Genomic DNA, 21,564 nt, shown 5'->3' with positions numbered 1-21,564 from the left:
CAAGCAAAGTCCTGCAGGCATTCATGCTCCACGCTCTGCTTCCCCTTGTTCGAGATTCCCCCCCTTTCACCCTCCATTCAGTGAGCCTCGCTTTCCTTCCCCCATTCTTCCCCAAGCTCATCTTTCCCCCACTGATTGCCTTGAGGCTCCTCCCCATTGAGGTGAGCATGATTGCTGTGTGTGTTTGTACGTGTGTGATTACTGTGACCTTGTTAGTATCCATTTGGAGTTTTCCAGACTGATTACTATATAGTATAGCTGACAAAAATGTTCTGTTTGTTGGTTTCTGTGTTCTATTTTGAATTGAATACTGGTTAATCAGATTTGCAGATCCCTACACTCTGTTCTTACAAATATTTTACAGTTTACTCAGTGTCCCAACTCTATTGGAATTTGGGTTGTAATTCTATAAGATGGTTTGCTCATATTTGTTCAACCTAGATCAGCACTCTTGCTACATAGTGGGTGACGAGTGATGAATATGAATAAGTCCAAAGTAAGATCATGTGTATGGCAGGTATATGTGCTCATGATAGACGTAAACATATTCTCAGATTTGCTCTGCAGCCTGATTTCTCTGACCAACCTGGTTTCTTGTGTGCATGTAAACATGCCGTGACAGATGGAAAGGAGCGTCTGCTGATGCCACGTGTCTCATCAGAGGAGCACGGCTGTTTATAGGATTACCTGTACGGGGAGATGACCCACCTGAGGAACCACGGCCAAACATATCCTGTCTGTCCTCCAAAAGACAAAAAATGAACTAAATGAACTCTGAAATGAACTAATAAGAAAAAGAAATTATCTCGACAACTCAGATCCCAAAGGGAAAACACTGAAATTATGAATTCCAAAATCAGCAACTGTTTTTGGTTACTTCTACCTTATCTGGACCGATCAGTGTTGCATTGTGCAGCTCCATTATCCACATAACGGCCAGCCGGAGCTGAATGTGAAGTGATAGCACAATACGAAACACACAAAGACCTGAGTGGACTGGATGAGTGCAGATTCGATTACTGCCTCCAATTCAGTAGGAGTACCCTGATCTGGCTGCAATCTCAACGTTGCATCAGAATGAAAAATGCACTGTTGGGTATGGAGGGGAGGAGGGTACTAGTGAATATCTCAAATAAGAAAGGATGATAAGGGAAATAGTGGGGAAGACGAGCACTTTGAGGTGCAATATGTCATGAACTGACAAGAGTAGAAGTGAGGAGACAGCTCTGAAGTACAGAGATGATCAACTCAGAGAGGGGTCATGGGAAGGGAGGTGTGGTGGACTGGAGCAGGCAGGTGGAGACTGGTAGTATTTAGCACACCAACACAGTGAGGGAGAGGCTTAGCTATCGTCTCAGACACAACAGACAAAGGGAACGCACTAACCTATCATTTCTTATTTGTTCGCTTAGGCTGATATTTGCCCGTTGAAATTCCCTCATTTTTTTTTGTCTGACTCTCATCTCAGCTCTCCTCACATCTCCTTCTCTCCCTCCTTTCATGTTTATGCTCTGCTTTATTTTCTTTCATCTTTGCATCCCTGTCATCTGATCTCTTGTACCATTAGCTCTTTTGTCCCTCTTTGTGCCCCAGTGTCACCCTCTGTTACCTTTCGAGCTCCATCCCAATAGTACTTTTCCTTATTTGTCACTTTTCATTTCCTATCACTCCCTCTTTTTCTCCCAGTCAGTGTGAGCCAGCTGGCGGGCTGTGTGAGGCTGCGTGGTCCAGGGGCAGCTGAGCATGGCTAAACTGCAGTAAGATCTTAGCATCACTGCAGAGATTACACTACTTGAATAGTGCAGCTAGCTCTGAATTGTGTGAGAGAATGTGTGGGGTGAAAAGTGGGTTCATTTAATGGGACTAAATGCGTCTCCATATGGACCAAACCTGCTGTCACCAGCAACATCAGCAGCAAACCATGTCTAACGTTTACTTTTACCGGGGCTTTAAAGCATCAAAATGTATAATTCAAAAAGATCACAGTCTTTAAAGTTAATGAAGGTTGGATCGTTACAGATGCTGAGTGAGGCATTCCAAGCCATGCACTCTAAGCCCTGCGATGGGTTACTTTCACACAGATTCTATTGAAATCCTGTCCCCAATGATATGACTTAAATACGACAAAACACTTCAATCTCTTTTTCTGCGGAGGTGGCATGAATCCGATCAAACTGACACGATGTAGTACAAATATGATGACACGCTGCTCAGTGTAAAGGAGCTGTTGGTGGGGCAGCAGCGTGGAAACTAATGCAAACGCTGTAAATGCAAGGGTGCCACAGAGGAGAGACAAACAGATGTGTAAAGGGAGAGACATTAGGAAGAAAAAAGAGATGGATACCCAAATATTGGACAGCAAAATGAGAAGAGGCAAGCGGAGAGGAAGAGAAACTGAGAAAAGGCTGGGAGGGGAGATGAGGCAAAGAAAGAACAGACATAACATCAAAGTAGTCGAGATAAAATAGAGACAGTGTGAGTAAGGTATCGACGCGTGGCCGAGGGATGCACCAGACGTGCTGCTGTGTGATAGTAGCATCATTATGAATAAAAGAGGAGGGTGTTTTGCGTGATACTGAAACAGTTTGCACCGCTGAGAGTGAAGAGCATCAAAGCATGAAATCAGAGAAGGGGTCGTGATGCAGATCAGCGCTCCCACGTCTCTCAGGGGGGCCCCTTGGAATGTGACAAGGCAGAAAACACTGCACCAGGGTTGGCCCCCATCTTTCCCTCCCCACTGTCAGTCTCTCACCCTACCCGGTAATTACTGCACTCCATTTCCTCAACACCTTTTTCTCCCTTTTGACAGCCCCCTCATTGCTTTAGCACTACAGATTTATTTATTTTGCCTGCGTTTGTGCTTGATCTTGTAACATTTGGATTTGATCCGTTTCTCCTCCTTCACATAAACAAAAGAGCAGATCAAAAGAGACAAATATGTCTGTAAGATAAAAATCCACAGTAGATTTCTTTTGTCCTGTGTGTGTGTGTGTGTGTGTGTGCTTGTGTTTGTAGGATTCTAGTTCGAAAGAGCAGCTCTGTGGAATTTGTTCTGTCTTATGTGCCTAAGTGGGATTTTGCTGAAAGAATTACCAGTTTTTTGAAAGAATTGGAGTTTTTACTTCTCAACAAAGTGCCATGTGGCAAAGCCTTTTGCTTCTGCCTGAGAGTTCCCCTCGACACAATGTGATTCTCTAATGGCACTCAGAGTCTGTACGGGCCCTTCACTCTAAATTGATACACATCTCACAGTCTTATGAGAGCCATTAAGTCGGGATCTATTTAAAATGTTCGATTTTTAAGCAGGCTTTAAATATAAAAGTAACACTAGTAATATATGCAATATCAATGCTCTTCAGGGTGAGACATCTATTCAAATTAGATAGAAACAAATTAGAAATCCTTCTTATGGAAAAGTGTGTACCATACATTACAAACATGGCCAGATAATCCTACTCAAACGGTGTAGTGTTAAGCGATGTCTTTGCTATTTCTGTTTTACATTACACAACAGTTCACTGCTCTCCCATTTGCTGGTGCCGGCACCGCTGACATCATGCTCAAAGATACTGTGGAGCGAGTCGGACAGAACATCAATAAATTCATTACGTAATTGACTGTCCTGTGAGGATGTAGTCATTACTTAACTATTTATCTTTGTTATCAGGGGCATTAAAGTATCAGGAATTTGTTTTTTGCTTTGTCTGCCACGTACCAGCATCTCGAAAAACCCTAAACTAAGAAAAAGGAGAGAAAAAAAGGTTATTAGCATGCAAACTTAAAGGCTGAAGGTAAATTAAGAGGCCTCTCTGGACATTGTGGCAGAGAAATAGGTGGCCAACGGATGTACGTCTGTTCTCCCTCATAATATCTACCCTCTGCTTCATGAGGCAAATGTAAATTGTATTGTATATAGGCCGAAGACGTCCATTAAGTTTAGAATTGAATTTATGAGACCGTGAGGAGGTAACTACATGTATGTCAAATGTGACAGATAGCTGAGCTACTGCGAAAGAGTCAAACTGATGTAAGATAAGTTTGGTCACCGATGAAGGCAAACCAGAGATAGTATCATCTGTTAGTTAATGTAACATAATGTTTCAGTCTGGAAGTGAAATAATTGAGAAAAAGTCCAGCTGGAGTTGCTCTCTGCACTTCCACGAAAGCTCCGAGCCCCGCAGTGCAACACACAACATGGAGCGAAGCAGTAATAATAGCCTCTTCGCTTCTGGGCAGAATCGTGACGATCAGTGAAAGAAATCAATGCTGTTTTGTTGGAGCATTGATCCCATTTCTGATGAGAGAGATTAAAAGAGAGCAGAGGGCCCTTTTGTATAGTCACCCTGGATTACTGCTCACATTTGTCTCCACATTGTTCAAAGCCTGTGTGCTCTCCTCTACACACTGAATCTACTCCTCAGTATGGCTGTGTGACCTGGGGTCTTCCAGCTGAGTTTACAGGGAAATCCTTACCCACATCAAATAAACAATTAGTTTCCTCTCGTCTGTGCAGTTATTTGTTAATCTACGTTGTTTAGAATTTACGTACTGTGCCTTGAAAGTATCGCAGAAAGAAAGAAAGAAAGAAAGAGAGAATGCAAATGTAAACATTTTAATAATTACTAGATGTAAACATCTCAGTGCTCAATGATCGAAGATGCATTTTTTTCTCTGGATTCTCATGGATGTCTCTGTCATTGATAACCTGAGAGTCCTTAATAACTGAGATGTCCTCTACACGTACACAATGACTTTCCATTACCTGTATCAAAAACACTCAGTGCTGTCTGCTCTGGTTGAAATGTGTACAGTAACATTGATCAGCAGCGCTTGCATGAGGGGAAAAGTTCATAGATACTGTTGTTGCCCAGCTGAGGACGCAAATTGCTGTGCACATGTAGTGACGCTGCCTTTTTTGCACATCACCCTCTGTGCCAAAATACAGCTGATGATCTTTATAGAGAGGATAGATCCTACTTGAAATTAGTGGCATTTGTAGATTTACCATAAGTAGCCTCACCATGAGGTCTGATCAGACACTGTCTGTCAGAGACAGTGCCATCTACTCCAATATAATCTTTTCAGCCTATTTTTCCAAAACCAATACCACTCTCACCAACAGTCTTAAACAGCACAAATGGTCAGCGGAACAAATATGCTGTGGCTATATTTGATTGCATGGTGACTTGTTTTCGTGAATAAGGACACAACTTAGATTATCATATGATTTCAAAGAAGCTGTATTCAAGATTTTCAAATTCATAACGGATCACAAGGTCCTTTCATACAAGAAGAGTATTTCAAAGTGATAAACTGTCAGTTTTACTGCCTCCCACAGTGCTGTTTTGGTTCAAGCTCACCTATATTTGTTTCAAATTAAATAAGTGGCCAGTGTTTTATAATGGAGAATTTAGCTGCTTAAGATTTGTCCCTCAAGAGTTTATGGAGATTCAAAGCGGAGCATAAATTTACATGCAGAAGGTGTCTAGAAACAACAATTTCATCATCAACCTCAAAGTAGCAGGGGTCAAAAGATATAATTCTTCTCAAAGTGCTTGTATAACGTTTTCAAGACAGGAAAAAATGATTTTGGAAAGTTCCTCATTCACTCGTGGCTCACTTATTCACCTACAGAGAAACACTGGCACCACAGGCACATGAATACAGAAATGTGAGATTATGTGCTGTGGATCAAGGAAAACAAAAATCAGGCTTGTCTCTTCTCTTTCCAGGCAGCATTGTTTACTTGGGCATGATGTTTGGAGCATTCTTCTGGGGAGGGATGTCGGACAAATTGGGCCGCAGACAATGCCTCCTTATTTGCATGTCCACAAATGGCTTCTTTGCCTTCCTGTCATCTTTTGTCCAGGGTTATGGTCTCTTCCTTCTCTGCCGTTTCGTCGCAGGCTTCGGGTAAGTCTGATAAAGCAAAGGTCACTCTGTAGCCACCCATGAGTCCGGTAAAATGATGCGCGGTAGAACCTCTAATTCAGATTTTTCAGAGGCAACTCTAAGGGTCAGATTTACCAAACTGGGAAAGTGAGTACATGGTTGGAAATCTGAAACAGCACCAGTAGTTTTGATGCAAATTTGTGCAAACAGAAGGAGCAACCAGCTCATTTCAATAATGACAAAAACCGAGTCATAGGAGCGGCGTAAATTAGCCTGGTCTCAAAGAAGCAGGTCTGTTGATTATCGAAAGCTTCAATTAACATACAGCAAAGATCAAGCTTTTTCTTGTTGCTACACAACAGGCCATGAGCCTCAAGCCTAAGCCCGATTGTGCATTAAAATACTGTTAAAATACTTCAGAAACACTCAAGATAAATAGATGACTTCAGTCTTTATTTTACCACATTCAAATTTGTTAATTTTTCTTTCTTTTCTGGTTAAGTTCAGACAACACACATAAGTGAGGAAGAGTCATTGGAGCCTATCTGCTGGGCTATAAAAACAAGTACAAAGAAATAGTTTTGGGCTTACCTATTTGTGATATGTCACCAAAGTCCACTATCCACTCGTAAGATACATGTAAAAAGCAGAAATTGGAACGGCAAGACTCCTTTGAGGTCCCTTGAGTTCCTCCAGTCATTTAAGTTAAAAAAAACTCTACTTGAATCATTTGAACGTTTTTTGTGTTGGGCCCAAATCAATAGTAAATCTGCACCTGTATGTCCAAAATCAAAGTGTACCTCCTTGACAAAGAGGGAGATTTAATTTTGTGAAGTCTTTAAGAAGATTGTCACTGTCCATATATACATTCTTTATGCATTACTCCCTGTACATCGTAATAATTTCACCACAGAGTTTACAAAAGTCTCTCTCTGTAAAGTTTTACTTGTCAGTTTGATAACTGTAATACTCTCGTACAACTGTGAAAACCATGAATGGTTTGATTCTAAATATAATGTGAAAAGGAACATTCTGCGAGAAACTCCTCTTCCAACATAGACACTTGGCACGGACTGTGATTTATTATGTTATCGTCTTTGGCAGTAGAACCATCCCCTTAAGAGCTAATTTAGTAATTGCACCTACATCATTCTTTCCAGAGACTCTTAGAGTAATTGAAAATGCTGTCCAGACTGCCAGTATGACCTGTGTCCCTGAATCGTGAGGAAGTATTCTTTTTTTTTTTTTCTTTGTGTCGCATCTTGGGGGGGGGATATATTTAGCCCAAAGTTATGCGGAAAATAACCCCTTAAAACTCCCCGGAGAAGAAGAAGAAGAGAGAAAAAAAAGTCATCCCAAATGACAATGTCTGTTTTTCTTCTTTGACCCACTCAAAAAGACACAAACTGAATTGAGTGAGATAACAATTCTAACTTCAAATATAAGAAAAATGTTTAAACCCAGAAATGAACGAGGCAATGTTGCTGTTGTGAATTGAGACTCTCACTCATATAAACCTTCTCTTTCTCTGGTTCTTGCAGGATAGGAGGTGCTGTGCCCATTGTTTTCTCCTTCTTTGCAGAGGTGCTGTCCAGGGAGAAAAGGGGAGAACACCTCAGCTGGCTCTGTATGTTCTGGATGATTGGAGAGATCTATGCATCTGCTATGGCCTGGGCCATCATACCACACTACGGTAAGTTTAAAAGTGAACTTATCAAGAGTGTGGGCTTTGAAATGGGATCATTGAAACAGACTAAAGCTGCAAAAAAAAAAAGAAAAGAAAAAAAGAAGAATCTTTTCATTTTATTATTTTTGTCAGCGTTCAGCCAATCGATATATAATTTAGATCAATGCTGGATTTCTCAATGAGTCTGAATGATTTGGGCAAATATGTTAAAAAACAAACAATATTTGATGAGCCACTTTGCAGGATTGAGTTCAGCATCAGTCTACTTATAGAATGCAGGGCAATGGGACTTCATGCTAAGCTCGCGACTACAGTCCTAAAGCTGTAAGCCCTCCCCTCATGATCACAGGCGAATGTGTAATTTTTTTTTGCTGTTTAAGTCAATCACCTAATAGCTCTAAGTGGCTGCATGCTAAGAGGTAGAGGTTAAGAGATTAACTTATGCATGGTTACCACCAGCACAGACTGAAAGAGAGAGGGTGTGATTTATGACAATACTGCATTAAAAAAAACAAAAAACATCTGTGGTCACTGGTGAATAGTGAACATGAAAATCGTTTTCATGTGAAGTAAGCATACCTAAGACCCAGACAAAGACCAAACCTGCAACAACATTCGATCAATCCTCTTCATTCATTATATTTGGACTTACACAGCCGACTCAAGATATTGGCAGTGCATCAAAGACGGTCGCTCTGCCCTCTTTTTAACCACCCACAACATGGCACAAAACACACAATAGCCTTTATAATTTGCTCAGATGTGAACGTGACAAAGGCGTAACTCCAACGTATTCATGTTTTTGATATGAAATGTTTCAATTGTGGACATCCAGAGGCTTTAAAGTAGAATAAAACAGTGGGCTTAATGCTGTAACTCATGTGCCCAAGTACTCAGAGTAAAAGGTTTGGCCTGTTCAAAGGCACAACGTCTGCGTTACAACAGTGATATATCACGGCCATGTTTGTCTTGGATGACAGCGAGCTGGCTGTGTGGCTCTGTAGCTTACAGGAGATGATGTATCATGCCATCTCAAGATGTGCACTGTTTTTCCCTAACGTCAATCCCGGTGACATATGGACTAAATGTGAACATTAAATCAACTTCCTCAAATAGTCCTCAGTAGTGAAAAATAAAGATCACTTTTGGACCTCTTCTGAATACATGTAGGAGGTGACGAAAGTGTTTTGTTTTTTTACACTCAGTGAACTGAATGATGCTCATAGAGAACAGTGGGTTGTATTGCTTGTATAGGAGCGCTTCCTGGATTCTACATGGACTTGTTTAAAGTCATTCTTAGGGTGAGATAGGCTCGTGTTGCCTTGGAATTTGTTATGCCTCAGCATTTAAGGTAATAATTCTTTCTCTGGATAGACTGTATCTTTCCCACCAGTTCAACATGAATGTAAAGAAATACCTCGTACATGTTTCAATTTCGTCTGACCTGAGCGAATTCTAAAAACAACCTGACAATTTTCTATTTTGTTTAAAGCAGACATGTCAGCAAAAATAGTGATGTTGCTCACTGAGGAACTGTCTTTCTTCTTCTTCCATGCCATGTTTTCATTTCTCCCCTGCCTTTAATTCGCTGCTTCTTCCCTGTGCTGCCGTCTCTCCTCCTGTTTTGTACTCTCCACATCTCTCTGTCTAACTCTGTCCTTCCTTTTATTACCTCCCCTCTCTGTCTCTGCAGAGTGTTCTTCTTGATCAAGCATAATTAGGTTTTTCTCCTTGCTCTAATAGGACAAAGCTACTTCCAGAGGTGATTTATGGCCAGACCACACTTTAGCCGGCCTGTGACGTCAGTAAGAGAGAGATACAGACTGAGGGTGTGTGTGTGTGTGTGTGTGTGTGCGTGTGCGTGCAGCAGAAAGTTGCATGGATGATGCTTTACTAGCGCTGCAGACACACACACAGGTCTTCCTCAAGGAAAATTGAAGGCAATAACATCTGACACTGGAAGAGGTCATTCAAGTTAACACACACACACACACACACAAAGAAGCATTTTAATGGAGTTTCCGCTAAAGATCTTCCCGGTTTCTTTTTTACACGCTGCTGAAAGAGGCGCACTGCTGTACTGCAGACCCTTTCACAAGGAAGCACACTGGTAAAGGACTCGCAGAAGTCTCTGAAACCAGGACTTCATGAGTCTCCATGAGGGCTGTCAGATCTGTTGATATCATATTGAATGGATGGTGGTGATCTTACTTTGCTCTTATCCTCTCTGATACACTACCACTCTGCCTCTATCTCTCTGAGACTGAGCTACGTGTCTCGCATACATAATCCAACGTTCATCAGTGGATTACATGTCTTCCCTGAACTGCTGCAGTGCCTTCAGCCAACACCACTATGATGTGTGGGCAAAAGGACTAAAGCTGTTGTTCAGTAAAAAACAAAGTATAGTGATGTATCACTGATGGGCTCTGATACAAGTGGCCAAACACTGATACACTATTCTCGTTTATCTTTTCGCTGACTTCTAATGTCTCCCAAAAGCCCCCTGCCAGACTCGCAGCTGGAGCTCTGGAGCAGGTCTGCTCTGCACAGATTAGCATCACACTGATGGGAGAATTTGAACGTTCACTTGCTGGCAAGTGAGATCACTTCATTTGACAAAACTCACTTATAAGGACTAAAAAGGCCGTATTATGACCATTTATAGGTTCAGTGTCATATTCAAGGGGCGTTTCTAGAAGAAAGAAAAATATCCTTCACAGAACTCATAATACATTGATGTAAGATGGACGCCACTGAAGTCAATAAGAGACTCACTTAAAATGGAATACCAGTGACAGTCTCTATGAGCTGGCTCTGAAACAGCTCTGAATCTCATTATAAAAAGATCAGTTGGTGATGTAGCTATACGATCAGGTATGTGCTTGTGCACATTACCAAAGCATTTTTTAAGAAATGCTGACATTGCATGTGAATGCAGTTTCTGGAAAGAAAAAAATAACCAAGTTTAACTGTAACGAGTGGGTTGGATCCCTCTATTTCTTAGTTAGGGGAATTAATCAGCAATCAAACAATTAACCTACCAACTTACCTTCCTACTGACATCCATCCATCCATCCATCCATCCATCCATCCATCCATCCATCCATCCATCCATCCATCTCCATCCACCCATCCATCCATCCATCCATCCATCCATCCATCCATCCATCTCAATCCATCCATCCATCCATCTCCATCCATCCATCCATCCTAGCCAGGGATTGCTGAATCAGTCATCCATAGACTGAGTCAATTATATGTATAATCCCTGTAATGAGATTTCCTTTGGTGCCAGAGAAACACTAACCCTGAGGGGCAGGAAGTCGTGCAACATTTCTGTAGAAACGGTCATCAATGCTGAACAACTCCCTCCCTTTCATTCATTGCTACTCACTTTCTTTTTCTCTTCATTTCTCTGGGCACTCCAGACAGACACACACACCCAACGCTGGCACATACACAAAGACAGAGAAAGAAATACAGGCACTTAGAGAAAGCGCGAATACACACATGCTAGATATGGATGAAGGTCATTTCTCTTACTGCCCAACAACTGAAACACCATCATAAACTCAGTTTATTGTCTAATGTTCAAGAAATCCAAACTTCAAACAGAAAAAAAATCATTCAAATCATTTATTTCATAGGGTCTTTAAGTAAATAATTTATTCTTCATTTGGAATATATGTATATATCCATCCATCCATCCATTATCTTCCGCTGGTCCGGGGATCGGTTCGCGGGGGCAGCAGCTTGAGCAAAGAGACCCAGACGTCCCTGTCCCCGGCCACTTCCTCCAGCTCTTCCGGGGGGACCCCGAGGCGTTCCCAGGCCAGCCGAGAGACATAGTCTCTCCAACGTGTCCTGGGTCTTCCCCGGGGCCTCCTCCCAGTGGGACGGGCCCGGAACACCTCACCGGGGAGGCGTCCAGGATGCATCCTAACCAGATGCCCGAGCCACCTCATCTGAATCCTCTCGATGCGGAGGAGCAGCGGTTCTACTCCGAGCCCCTCCCGGATGACCGAGCTTCTCACCCTATCTCTAAGGGAGAGCCCAGACACCCTGCGGAGGAAACTCATTTCGGCCGCTTGTATTCGCGATCTCGTTCTCTCGGTCACTACCCACAGCTCGTGACCATAGGTGAGGGTAGGAACATAGATTGACCGGTAAATCGAGAGCTTCGCCTTCTGGCTCAGCTCCTTCTTCACCACGACGGGCCGGTGCAGAGCCCGCATCACTGCAGACGCCGCACCGATCCGCCTGTCAATCTCCTGCTCCATTCGTCCCTCACTCGTGAACAAGACCCCGAGATGCTTGAACTCCTCCACTTGGGGAAGGATCTCATTCCCGACCCAGAGAGGGCATTCCACCCTTTTCCGGCCGAGGACCATGGTCTCAGATTTGGAGGCGCTGATTCTCATCAGCCGCTTCACACTCGGCTGCGAACCGCTCCAGTAAATATATGTATATATAGATATAAAAATATAAAAGCCAATAAAGAGAACATTTTTTTACAGTGTTCTTGCTTTCGTCCTTTTTACTGGTTCTACTTGACTGAGTCCTCGCTTTTGTTTTTGTGGCTCATAATGAGAATTTTCCACCTCTCTCTTCCCTTTTGGGATGTGCTCGTGCTGCTTATGACAGATGCCCTCAACCTTTGAAAACTGTTGTTTTTAGCAGCTATCAAAGCTGGATTTTTTAATATGCTGCAAGATGAATTCTAAGCAGCCTTTTTCCCCGGTTAAACCATCCGCATTAACCCCCTCCCTGCCCTGTGGCTTCCCTCCTACGCCTGTTGATGAATAATGGTGCTATGTTCCCTTTGGAGCCGTATCTCCATGAGGCACGATCTGCAAAGGGACGTGGGAGGTCACGACAATCATGCCAGCCCCTTTCTGAGCCTGCTGTGCAAAAATGTAAAAAAGTCACTGAGAGCACACACTTCCAATACTTACACAGCTTATAATTCCATGTTTGAAAAGTCCAAGTGGCTGTCCACAAATTTAATTCAGCACATTATTAATAATCTAATGTGACATTTAGTGCCACTCTTCACTAAATTTGTCTGGCAGATTGAAGCTCTGGAATAAAGAGAGCACCATGAACGCGTTTTTTTGTATGTTGTTGTTGTTGTTGTCATTTTGTATCTTGGCATGAAAGGCATGACTTTTTATTATCTCTAACTTTGTGATGCTTTCATGTACTCTGCAGCCTTTCTCTGTGGCTTGGTTTACACAATAATGCTAAAGCGTCCCCTGCTAAAAGAAAATGGAAATGCACGATGTATAATTTTGCATGCGTGGTTGCTGTAATTGCTTGTGTATTTGTGGGTGGGAGTGAGTGTGACATGGCATTATTATTATTGTGTCGGTGTAATCTGTACGCGGTTATCCGTATTATTAATTTCTGTGCTAGCTCTCTCTGTTAGTGCACACAGCCGGGCGTTTTTACACGTGTGTGTAGGTTCGCTTTTCCTCCTATCTGCGCGCGTGTGTGCATGTTGCAATGATTAATGAGTCTGGAAGACCGCCTGTGGGCTGAGATCAGGTGCAACAAGATTTAACTTCGCAGAAAACAGTCAATTCTATTCCTACACATTCAATTAACCCGTCCCTGTGCACCTCTCTCCGCTTCCTCAGCAGAGCCATTCATCTCTGAGCTCACACATCCCTCTGCTCAGACCATTTAAATGCCATCTTTTATTTGAAGCCCCTTTTACGTTTGTAGTACGAGATTCACACTTAACATTTAGAATTAGCCTTTCAATTCAAGGAGCTCCCTCTGGTAAAGAGAGAGAATAATAACATCTTCACTACAACTGATGTTTTTTAGTTGCTGCCTTGGTAACAGGGTTTAAAGACTATTGATTAACCATATTACTTCATTTTATCAGTCCCCTGTAATAGACTAAATAGCTCGGGCATTAGCGGCTCATTCATCAATAAGGCAAACTGTGAACTGTGGTACTTGTCCACTTATATGCATAAATGCTCACCTTGCTTGATTTCATCGCAAGCAAATATGTGTTTTTTCAGGGATTGGTTGAGAGACTTTGCAATAAATTTTTGTTTTATCAAAGACTCTGAAGCAACCTTGAAAGTACAAGCATTTTTCATGACAAATATTACATAGTAGTCTGTAATATTTCACAAGACATGACGGCATTTCAGAAACTGCGACATTGAAACTAACAACAAAACAAACATTTCTGAAAATGCAAAAATAAAAAGAAACAACATATCAGGAGAAAATAATTAGTTTAGGTTGTTATGGTATTTTTCTGAAATGCCTGTCTGTTTCAGTTTTGTATTCTCATGCGTTCAAGTTTTCTGTGTTATTGATTTTTTCACTTTGTGTTGTTTTAGCACTTCAGGGTCATAATAAAGAGGCCATTCGACATCCAGCACAATGTTTCCCATAAAAGTGTTTCCTTCAGTTCCTTTAATCTAAGCTTGAGCATGAGCTATGCACGGGTGCATCTGAGAGGTTCTCAGCGATGAAATGAATTCATAAAGAAGACTTCTTTTCCTTTTGGGATGCCCATTGCAGTTGTTGTTGTTGTTTAAGCTTTTTCTGTGTCTATTTCCAATTAGGACAACTACTTCTTCTACTAAATCCCAACCACAAACAATGTAATCTACACTGCCACCCTCTGGAGACACTATGCAACCTCATTTGCTTGTTTGAAATCTGTCACTGGAAATCTGTCTGATTCTCTTGTCTGTGGCTTTTCAAAAGACCAAAATGTCCATTTTGGTCTTTTCTGGTTTTTCGCAGTCGTTTTGTTTACTTATGAGACATGAATACAGCTGATGTGAATTGAGACTTGATCTGCATATCTTCCATCTTCATATGCCCTCCTGTTTTCTGCCATTTACAGGTTGGAGCTTCAGTATGGGCTCAGCTTACCAGTTTCACAGCTGGAGGGTGTTTGTCGTCGTGTGTGCCCTGCCATGTGTGTGTGCTGTGGTGGCTCTTACCTTCATGCCAGAAAGCCCCAGGTTCTACCTTGAGGTAAACTGCCCTTTTTTTGGATCTAACCAAATATTCAGACTAAATCTATTTTTTGTCTCACCGGATTCTTCTGTATTAGTTGTATCTTAAAGAATGGCGTGTCACGGTGCTCTCTCAGTGTCCACAGCTGTATGCGCTTGCCAATTTTGAATTGAGCATTTGTCAGGCAAATTGGGGGTACTTAGACATTTTCCAGTAGATGTTTGGTCAAGGCCAAAACAGTGGGAGTAACGCAAAACTCTTTAATTAGGTCTTCTGTGTGTTTGGAAAACAGAGGCATAGAGATCTGTGACGGTAGGTCGGCTGCTGCAGGATAATTAACCCTTTGAAGTGAAATGAGTCACCATTGTCGTGACTCTCATCATGGAGAAATCAAAGGATTATATTCATGTACAGTAATTGTGGATGCCATGCTGTTGCTGTGAGACCGGTCCTATGAATGTATTTCATCTTTCCCGTCTCCCCCTGACTTTCCTTCCTGTCAGGTGGGGAAGCATGATGAGGCCTGGATGATCCTCAAACAGATCCACGACACGAACATGAGAGCGCGTGGGCAGCCGGAGAAAGTCTTCACCGTGAGTGTTTGTTTCTGTGGCGTGTCGTCTTGGCTGGTTTTTCCTGATGCTCAAGGTAGCAAAGAGGCTTATATTCTGCCAGCGCTGGGGCAGGTTTTAAAGCTTTCACTGTGCAGGATCATGTCTGAATTATGATGTGTCTGAAAGCTGTTTTATGTCATTCAGGCTTATTTTCTGCGTGAGCTGCACTTTGGGAAAGCCGCTTAGTCAACACATGCTTCTTGAAGTGATCGTTTACTGTACTACACATTTATATTCACCTTTTTGATTCTGATTAGATATTCCGTTGCTTTTCATGCGCACTTTCTCCTTCAGAAATAGTGTTAGGAAAGAAATACAACCCAAATATGAAGTAAACTCTAGTACTGTGAGTATAATTATATTTTCTGTTACTAATTTAACAGGTAAACAGGATCAAAATTCCCAGACAGATGGATGAATTGGTTGAAATGGAATCTGAATCCGGAAACCAGGTTTCCAAGGCTTTCTTTAGGATAAAGACTGAAATACACGGGGTAAATATTCATGTTTTACATTTCATTTTTTTGGCTGTTTGAAAGTCTTTCTTTTTGTTGAATATTTCTATCTAATAATGATAAGTCTCTCATCTCATTTTAGATCTATCTGAACCTCATGAAGTGTTTTAAGTACCCCATGCAAGAAAATATGATGCGACTGGCCATAGTGTGGTTCACGCTGTCTTTTGGGTGAGATGCTTTCTGATGTCATTTCTGTGTCTTTGGTCATATAATAGCTCTGGGGAGGCTGGCGGCCACATCGCATGTCTGTCATCTTCATCTCTCTGCTGTGCAGAGCTTGCGTGGTCTCAAAACCTATCAGAGTCTGTGGATCGATGTTGTTTCATCGGTGGGTGCAGAGACGGGAGAGAAAGAGTCAAAGATAAAGAAAAAAACCTTTTCAAAATAAAAAAACAAGCAGTCCTCTGTCTCCTGGCATTCCACTGTGTCTCTCTGTCCATTCTTATGTCAGACTTCAAACGAAAGCCAACAATCTATTGAACGCCAGCTGATCAGTTCATACTTGTTAACCTACTGTCTTTGTCTCCTTTTTATCACAGGTATTACGGCTTGTCTGTCTGGTTTCCCGATGTCATCAAACACCTTCAGGCAGATGACTATGCCTCCAAAGTTAAGCTGCACAGCAATGAACGCATTGAAGGCTTTACCTTTAACTTCACCCTGGAGAACCAGATCCACAAAAATGGCCTCTTCATTAATGACCAGTAAGATAGGTCTACTTACCTGCAGGTTTAAAGGTTACAAAGTCTTACACAATACAATTTAGTGTAGATGTTAATACACTGTACTTACATTTGAATACGACTTTACTATATGTGTGATATGCAAATGAGTACATGGAGGTATGTGTGGGTTACTATGCCACAGTTTGAAGAGTGAACATAATGGTCCTTCCTCAGATTTATCAACATGAAGCTGAAGTCCGTCACCTTTGTTGACTCTACTTTTCGTAACTGCTACTTTGATGATGTGACCTCGGTGGGCTCCTACTTCAGAAACTGTACTTTCATCGACGCATTCTTCTTCAACACAGGTGAGTCACCCCCTACACCCCTGTGTAACGTCAAGTTCAGTTCAAGAGTCTCATTGTTTTCCCCCCAAAGACGATTTTATGAGCAGCTCAGAGAACATCCTCAGGTAGTTTTCACAGAAGACATGACGCCAAGGAGGAAGTCAACAAACTCACCAGAAAAGTGTTTTTTAAGGTTACAGGACAAGAGAGAAGTGCAGTCATTTACCTGTATATTTCTCCACAGTCTTTTTTCAACCATGAGAGTTGCCATTAAATGAAATGCAGCTTTGGGGCACCTCTGCATTTTCTTCATTTTTCAGACCAGAAAGCTGAGACATCTCTTGGAAACCATTGTCATCGAATGCAATTACTCTTCCCAAAAGCCAGCAACAGTGAAGAGATAGGATGGGTTACAGTACATGTCACGAGCAACCTGCACATCTGTCAAGGCACCTTTGTTTAAATGCAAGTTTTGGAGCAACATGTGCTGCCATCCAGATGATGTGTTTTTCAGGGGTGGTTTTGCTTATTTCTGCAAGACATCTCCAAACAACATTGTTTGTATATAAATACTGTATATGAATACAAAATGTGGCTGAGATTTGATGTTGTACTCCTTGTACTGTTTTGAGACAATTATTTGCAAATCATTGCTTTCTATTTTTTTTTTGCATTTGCTGGAAAATGAGTTGTATGCTTTGTCATTGTGTCTCCAGACATTTAGGTACATTGATGTTTTTTGTTTGTTTGTGTTTAATATGTGGGCAGATATTGATGATTCAAAGCTGATTGATGGCACAGAGGTAATCAACAGCACTTTCACCCACAACAAGATAGGATGCCAGATGACATTTGATGATGACTACAGTGCCTACTGGGTTTACTTCATCAACTTCCTGGGGACCTTGGCTGTCCTGCCTGGAAACATTGTGTCCGCCCTTCTCATGGACAAAATTGGCCGTCTGTCCATGTTAGGTAAGAAAGCGTTCGTCTTTGACTTGGGACCGGTTTTTAGGTGACGCGCCACTGAGAATGACTGTTGAATGTCAAAATGATTCACCAGCTGGATCATTGAATAGGAGAGATCATTGTAACATTGGCTTTTATGTGTGTTTGCATGTTCATCAGGTGGCTCCATGGTCCTCTCGGGCATCAGCTGTTTCTTCCTGTGGTTTGGCACCAGTGAGTCCATGATGATTTTCATGCTCTGCCTGTACAACGGCCTGAGCATCTCTGCCTGGAACTCGTTGGATGTGGTCACTACAGAGTCTTTCCCTACTGCCAGGAGGTGAGGGAACAAACACGCGTGCCTCTTTGCAGATGCAGTTGTTGTTGACTTGTTTGTGGATCACTTTTGATGAACAGACAGGCAGATAAATCGTAGAATGTTTTGCCAGTTAATCAACTTCAGCATATTTTTCTCTGTCTTCCTCCCTTTTTCCTTCTCCTCTTCCTCCTGATGTTTCACTCACCAGGGGAACGGGCTTTGGGTTCTGCAATGCTCTGTGCAAGCTGGCTGCAGTCCTGGGCAACCTGATTTTTGGTTCTCTTGTCGGCATCACCAAAGCCATACCCATCCTCATGGCGTCGTCTGTGCTCGTTGGGGGCGGCCTGGTTGCACTCCGCTTGCCTGACACCCGGGCGAATGTCCTCATGTAACACCAGTGTTGTGCATCAGCTGGGATAAAACCCGTGAGTCCTAGAGGAAGACTGGAAAGCTATGGTGGAAGGAGTGCAAGTGGCTTGGTTTATTTGTTTCTTGAGACTATTAATCACATTTCATTAACATACCTTAGTTTAAGCAAGATAGCAGCCAAGCTTTTCGTGTTTTGGGGTTTCATCATAACAAATCATATCCTTGTGAGGGTATTATAAGCTCAGTCCTTATGTGGATGATTTGTCTGGGGGTTTCACATGACCAAGATGAGATTTTGCTCAGGTTTTAAAGCTGCGGCTTTGGCTGGAGTTTTGTTTGAGTGGTTTCACCCTCCAGCTGCAGTCATAACCTTGCACGGAGACACCGCATGGTTGAAGCTCAAGGCTTTTAATATTGATACAGTCTTATTAAGACAAGCCAGATGGGGAAAAAAGTGAAAAACAAGCTGTAATGAGCACAACCAACCTGCTGTGTGACAACGCAGGGAATACATGATCAGACAGAGAGGACTCATTGACAGCTGGCTTACCCACAGGACCTGCATATAGTACACAGGGAACGTGTGCAGAAACTCGTCATGCAGAAATGTATAAAAAGTGTTAAAAAAAGAAACAACGCTTGCAGATAGATGACTCTCACACATTTTAAACCCTGCACTTAAATCATAGTGTACACATAACACCGTATTTTGATACATGGCATTTTTTCCCACATCTGCGACATTTCAAAGATGATCATTTACATAGCAGACCAAGTCCTTTGCATTGCCCGGCTATAATGAAAAAAAAAGAAGCTGTTTTCTTGTACTAGTTACTGTATGTTAAACTGAATTGGAGGACGTTTTATTTGACCTTGTGTTATTGTGGAAGTTGGAGTGTTGAATTGTTCATTTTGGCCAAATGCTGGTATTCCACATCCCCCTCCGTGTGTCGTGTTATTACATAAAAGACTCTGCGATGACCTCTCCCTCTGATTTAGTTTTGAATCCTGCTTGTGTTCCGGCTGCTTCCTTTTAAAATGCTAAATGGCCTTTTTTAATGTGCCTCTCCTTGACGGGTGCAGTCAGCCCGTAGTCATGTGCTGTCCAAAGGTTAGAAGGAACAGACACAAACTGAGCAGGGACTAAATACATTCAATTTGAAAACAATTGTTGTATATATGCAACTTAGGCGCTTCACAGATTCGGGTTTTTGTCATTTAATCCATATTATTCATACATCTTTTCTTCTACGACACAGATAGCATCATGACAATATGATCACAGGTTTAAAATTTAGTGCATGATTGCAAAGTAATTTCAGTAACAAGCACCTCTTTATGAGGGACAATGGATGCCTCATGGTGAAAATGTCATTGAGGAAACTTTATTTATTTAATTTTATTCTATTCTTCTCATAAATACTCATATTAAGTTTGTATGATTTTTAAGAATAAGTAAATAAGTAATAGTAAGTTCATTCATTATGCATTTTGTTTTTCAGACTTCAGTGAACATTGTTCACGATAAATTGATAAGATCATGTTGCTATTTTCATAGATTTATGAGAGTGAAATAAAAAAAAATGGTATACTATACTATACTATTATAACATAATTATATATATCATAGTTCTAATTATAACAAACAGGTTATAACATTCTGCTTTTCCTTTCAGTCCCGTTTAATCTGTGCCTGTGCATAAGCTCACGCTCTGTGGCATTTCTCTGGGGTTGTAGTATCTGTGACTGCGGTAGAGGCGTGATTTGTTCTTCCACTGCGGCTGGCTCACTCAGCTATTCAATAAGAAAAGAAAAAGAAAATTGTGTGCATCCACTTCCAAAACCTTTTCCTGCATTTTCTAAAATGAGTTGAAAATAAATTGTGAAGTGAAGTGCTCTGATGCAACAGATATTTTTTGACCCCATGGTTTAGATATTTTTAAAACACGAGTATGGCAGATAAGAGCAGTGACTGAAGGCCAGCACTGTTGACTGCTGACTGTAGCAACAATATGAAAGGGAGGGATCTGCTCAGTTCTAGATATGTTAAAAAGATAGAGGCTGATCAAGCTAGTGGGTGTATTGGGGAGAAACACGATTACTTTTCATGTTTGAGGTATTTGGTGTGAGAATGTAAATATTATGTACATATCAAAGCTAATATAGATGATGTTCTGGGCTAAATGTGTCCGAGCTTCTTTATTGACTCATGTCTCCTGATTTATCCGAGCGATGACTCCATCCACTTTATCTCTGTTGTACATCTCCGTGTGTCCTCGGCTTTCACCTGCTACTGCCGCGTGTGTGTGTGTGTGTGCGCGTAAACTTGCATGTATGTACGAAAAACTTCACTTCTTCTGTGCTTAAATTTGTGTTCTTCCTGTAAATTCTCCTGGCAGAAAATGACGGCAATATTCAGATTTTTTGTCGAGGAAAAATGTGAATGTATCACTCTTGTAGGTTCTATTCATCCGTTTTATGGAGTTACTCTTATGTATGTGGATAATAAAGTTGTGAATATTAATGTGAAAGGGCCTGACAGTCAGAAGATGACTGAGCTGTGTGTTCAGGGGTCCATACGCGAGAAAATATGTGAAGAAATATTTGCCAAATGATGCCCTGCGAATGAGGTTAGACACCGGAAAGACAGGGATGCAGACTGTGCTGCTATTGAACATATATAATAAAAGTTATGTTCTCTAGCAAAATTATGCTGTGTTTTTATTTCACATAATTTATGCTGTTAAGCTTTAGAATAAAACTGATCCGCTCTGTTGGTGTATTTAGAACAGCAGCTCGATGAAAGCAGTGCAATGTGAATGAACTACACAACAAATGTGATATTGAGTATAATAACTGTGATACATGAAGCGTTGGAATCAACTCCAAGTACACATGCCGATTGAATCGGTGCAGGGAAAAGCAACCGTGCAACTTTATTCAGGTTTCCTCTGCCGTAGGCTCAAAGCTGAATGATGCTGTCACCTAGTGGCTAAAATCAAGCATAGAAAGATCTCTCCTGTCCTGATGTTTAAGTTCAGCAGTAAAAATAAGTCCAGACGAGCTTTTCCAACATGATGTATTGAATCCATTAACCTCCCCGGGTCCCAGATAAAATCGTGGATTGTTTTGAAGAAACTTATTTGAAAACTTCTATTGACTTCATGCGAACTTGGAAAATTCTTCTGCTCTCGTCCGGCATTACA

General features: G+C 41.6%; 1 protein-coding gene across 1 annotated transcript in view; it reads left to right on the top strand.

Annotated features, from left to right (window-relative positions):
- sv2ca (synaptic vesicle glycoprotein 2Ca) overlaps nt 1-21,019 on the top strand; it is a 31,603-nt gene extending 10,584 nt beyond the window's left edge. Inside the window, exons 3-13 of the mRNA XM_075468802.1 lie at nt 5,733-5,913; nt 7,434-7,585; nt 14,463-14,596; nt 15,082-15,171; nt 15,576-15,686; nt 15,790-15,878; nt 16,250-16,414; nt 16,610-16,743; nt 17,491-17,697; nt 17,851-18,010; nt 18,198-21,019. Of these exons, the coding sequence (XP_075324917.1) occupies nt 5,733-5,913; nt 7,434-7,585; nt 14,463-14,596; nt 15,082-15,171; nt 15,576-15,686; nt 15,790-15,878; nt 16,250-16,414; nt 16,610-16,743; nt 17,491-17,697; nt 17,851-18,010; nt 18,198-18,381 (1,607 nt within the window). The 3' untranslated portion in view covers nt 18,382-21,019. The remainder of the gene's footprint in view (nt 1-5,732; nt 5,914-7,433; nt 7,586-14,462; nt 14,597-15,081; nt 15,172-15,575; nt 15,687-15,789; nt 15,879-16,249; nt 16,415-16,609; nt 16,744-17,490; nt 17,698-17,850; nt 18,011-18,197) is intronic.
- Nucleotides 21,020-21,564: the final 545 nt, after the last annotated feature.

Source organism: Odontesthes bonariensis, chromosome 6 (assembly GCF_027942865.1).
Source record: "Odontesthes bonariensis isolate fOdoBon6 chromosome 6, fOdoBon6.hap1, whole genome shotgun sequence".
Lineage (NCBI taxonomy): Eukaryota > Metazoa > Chordata > Actinopteri > Atheriniformes > Atherinopsidae > Odontesthes > Odontesthes bonariensis.
The sequence above is the reverse complement of the archived record's forward strand: the minus strand, read 5'-3'. Positions and strand labels throughout refer to the sequence as shown.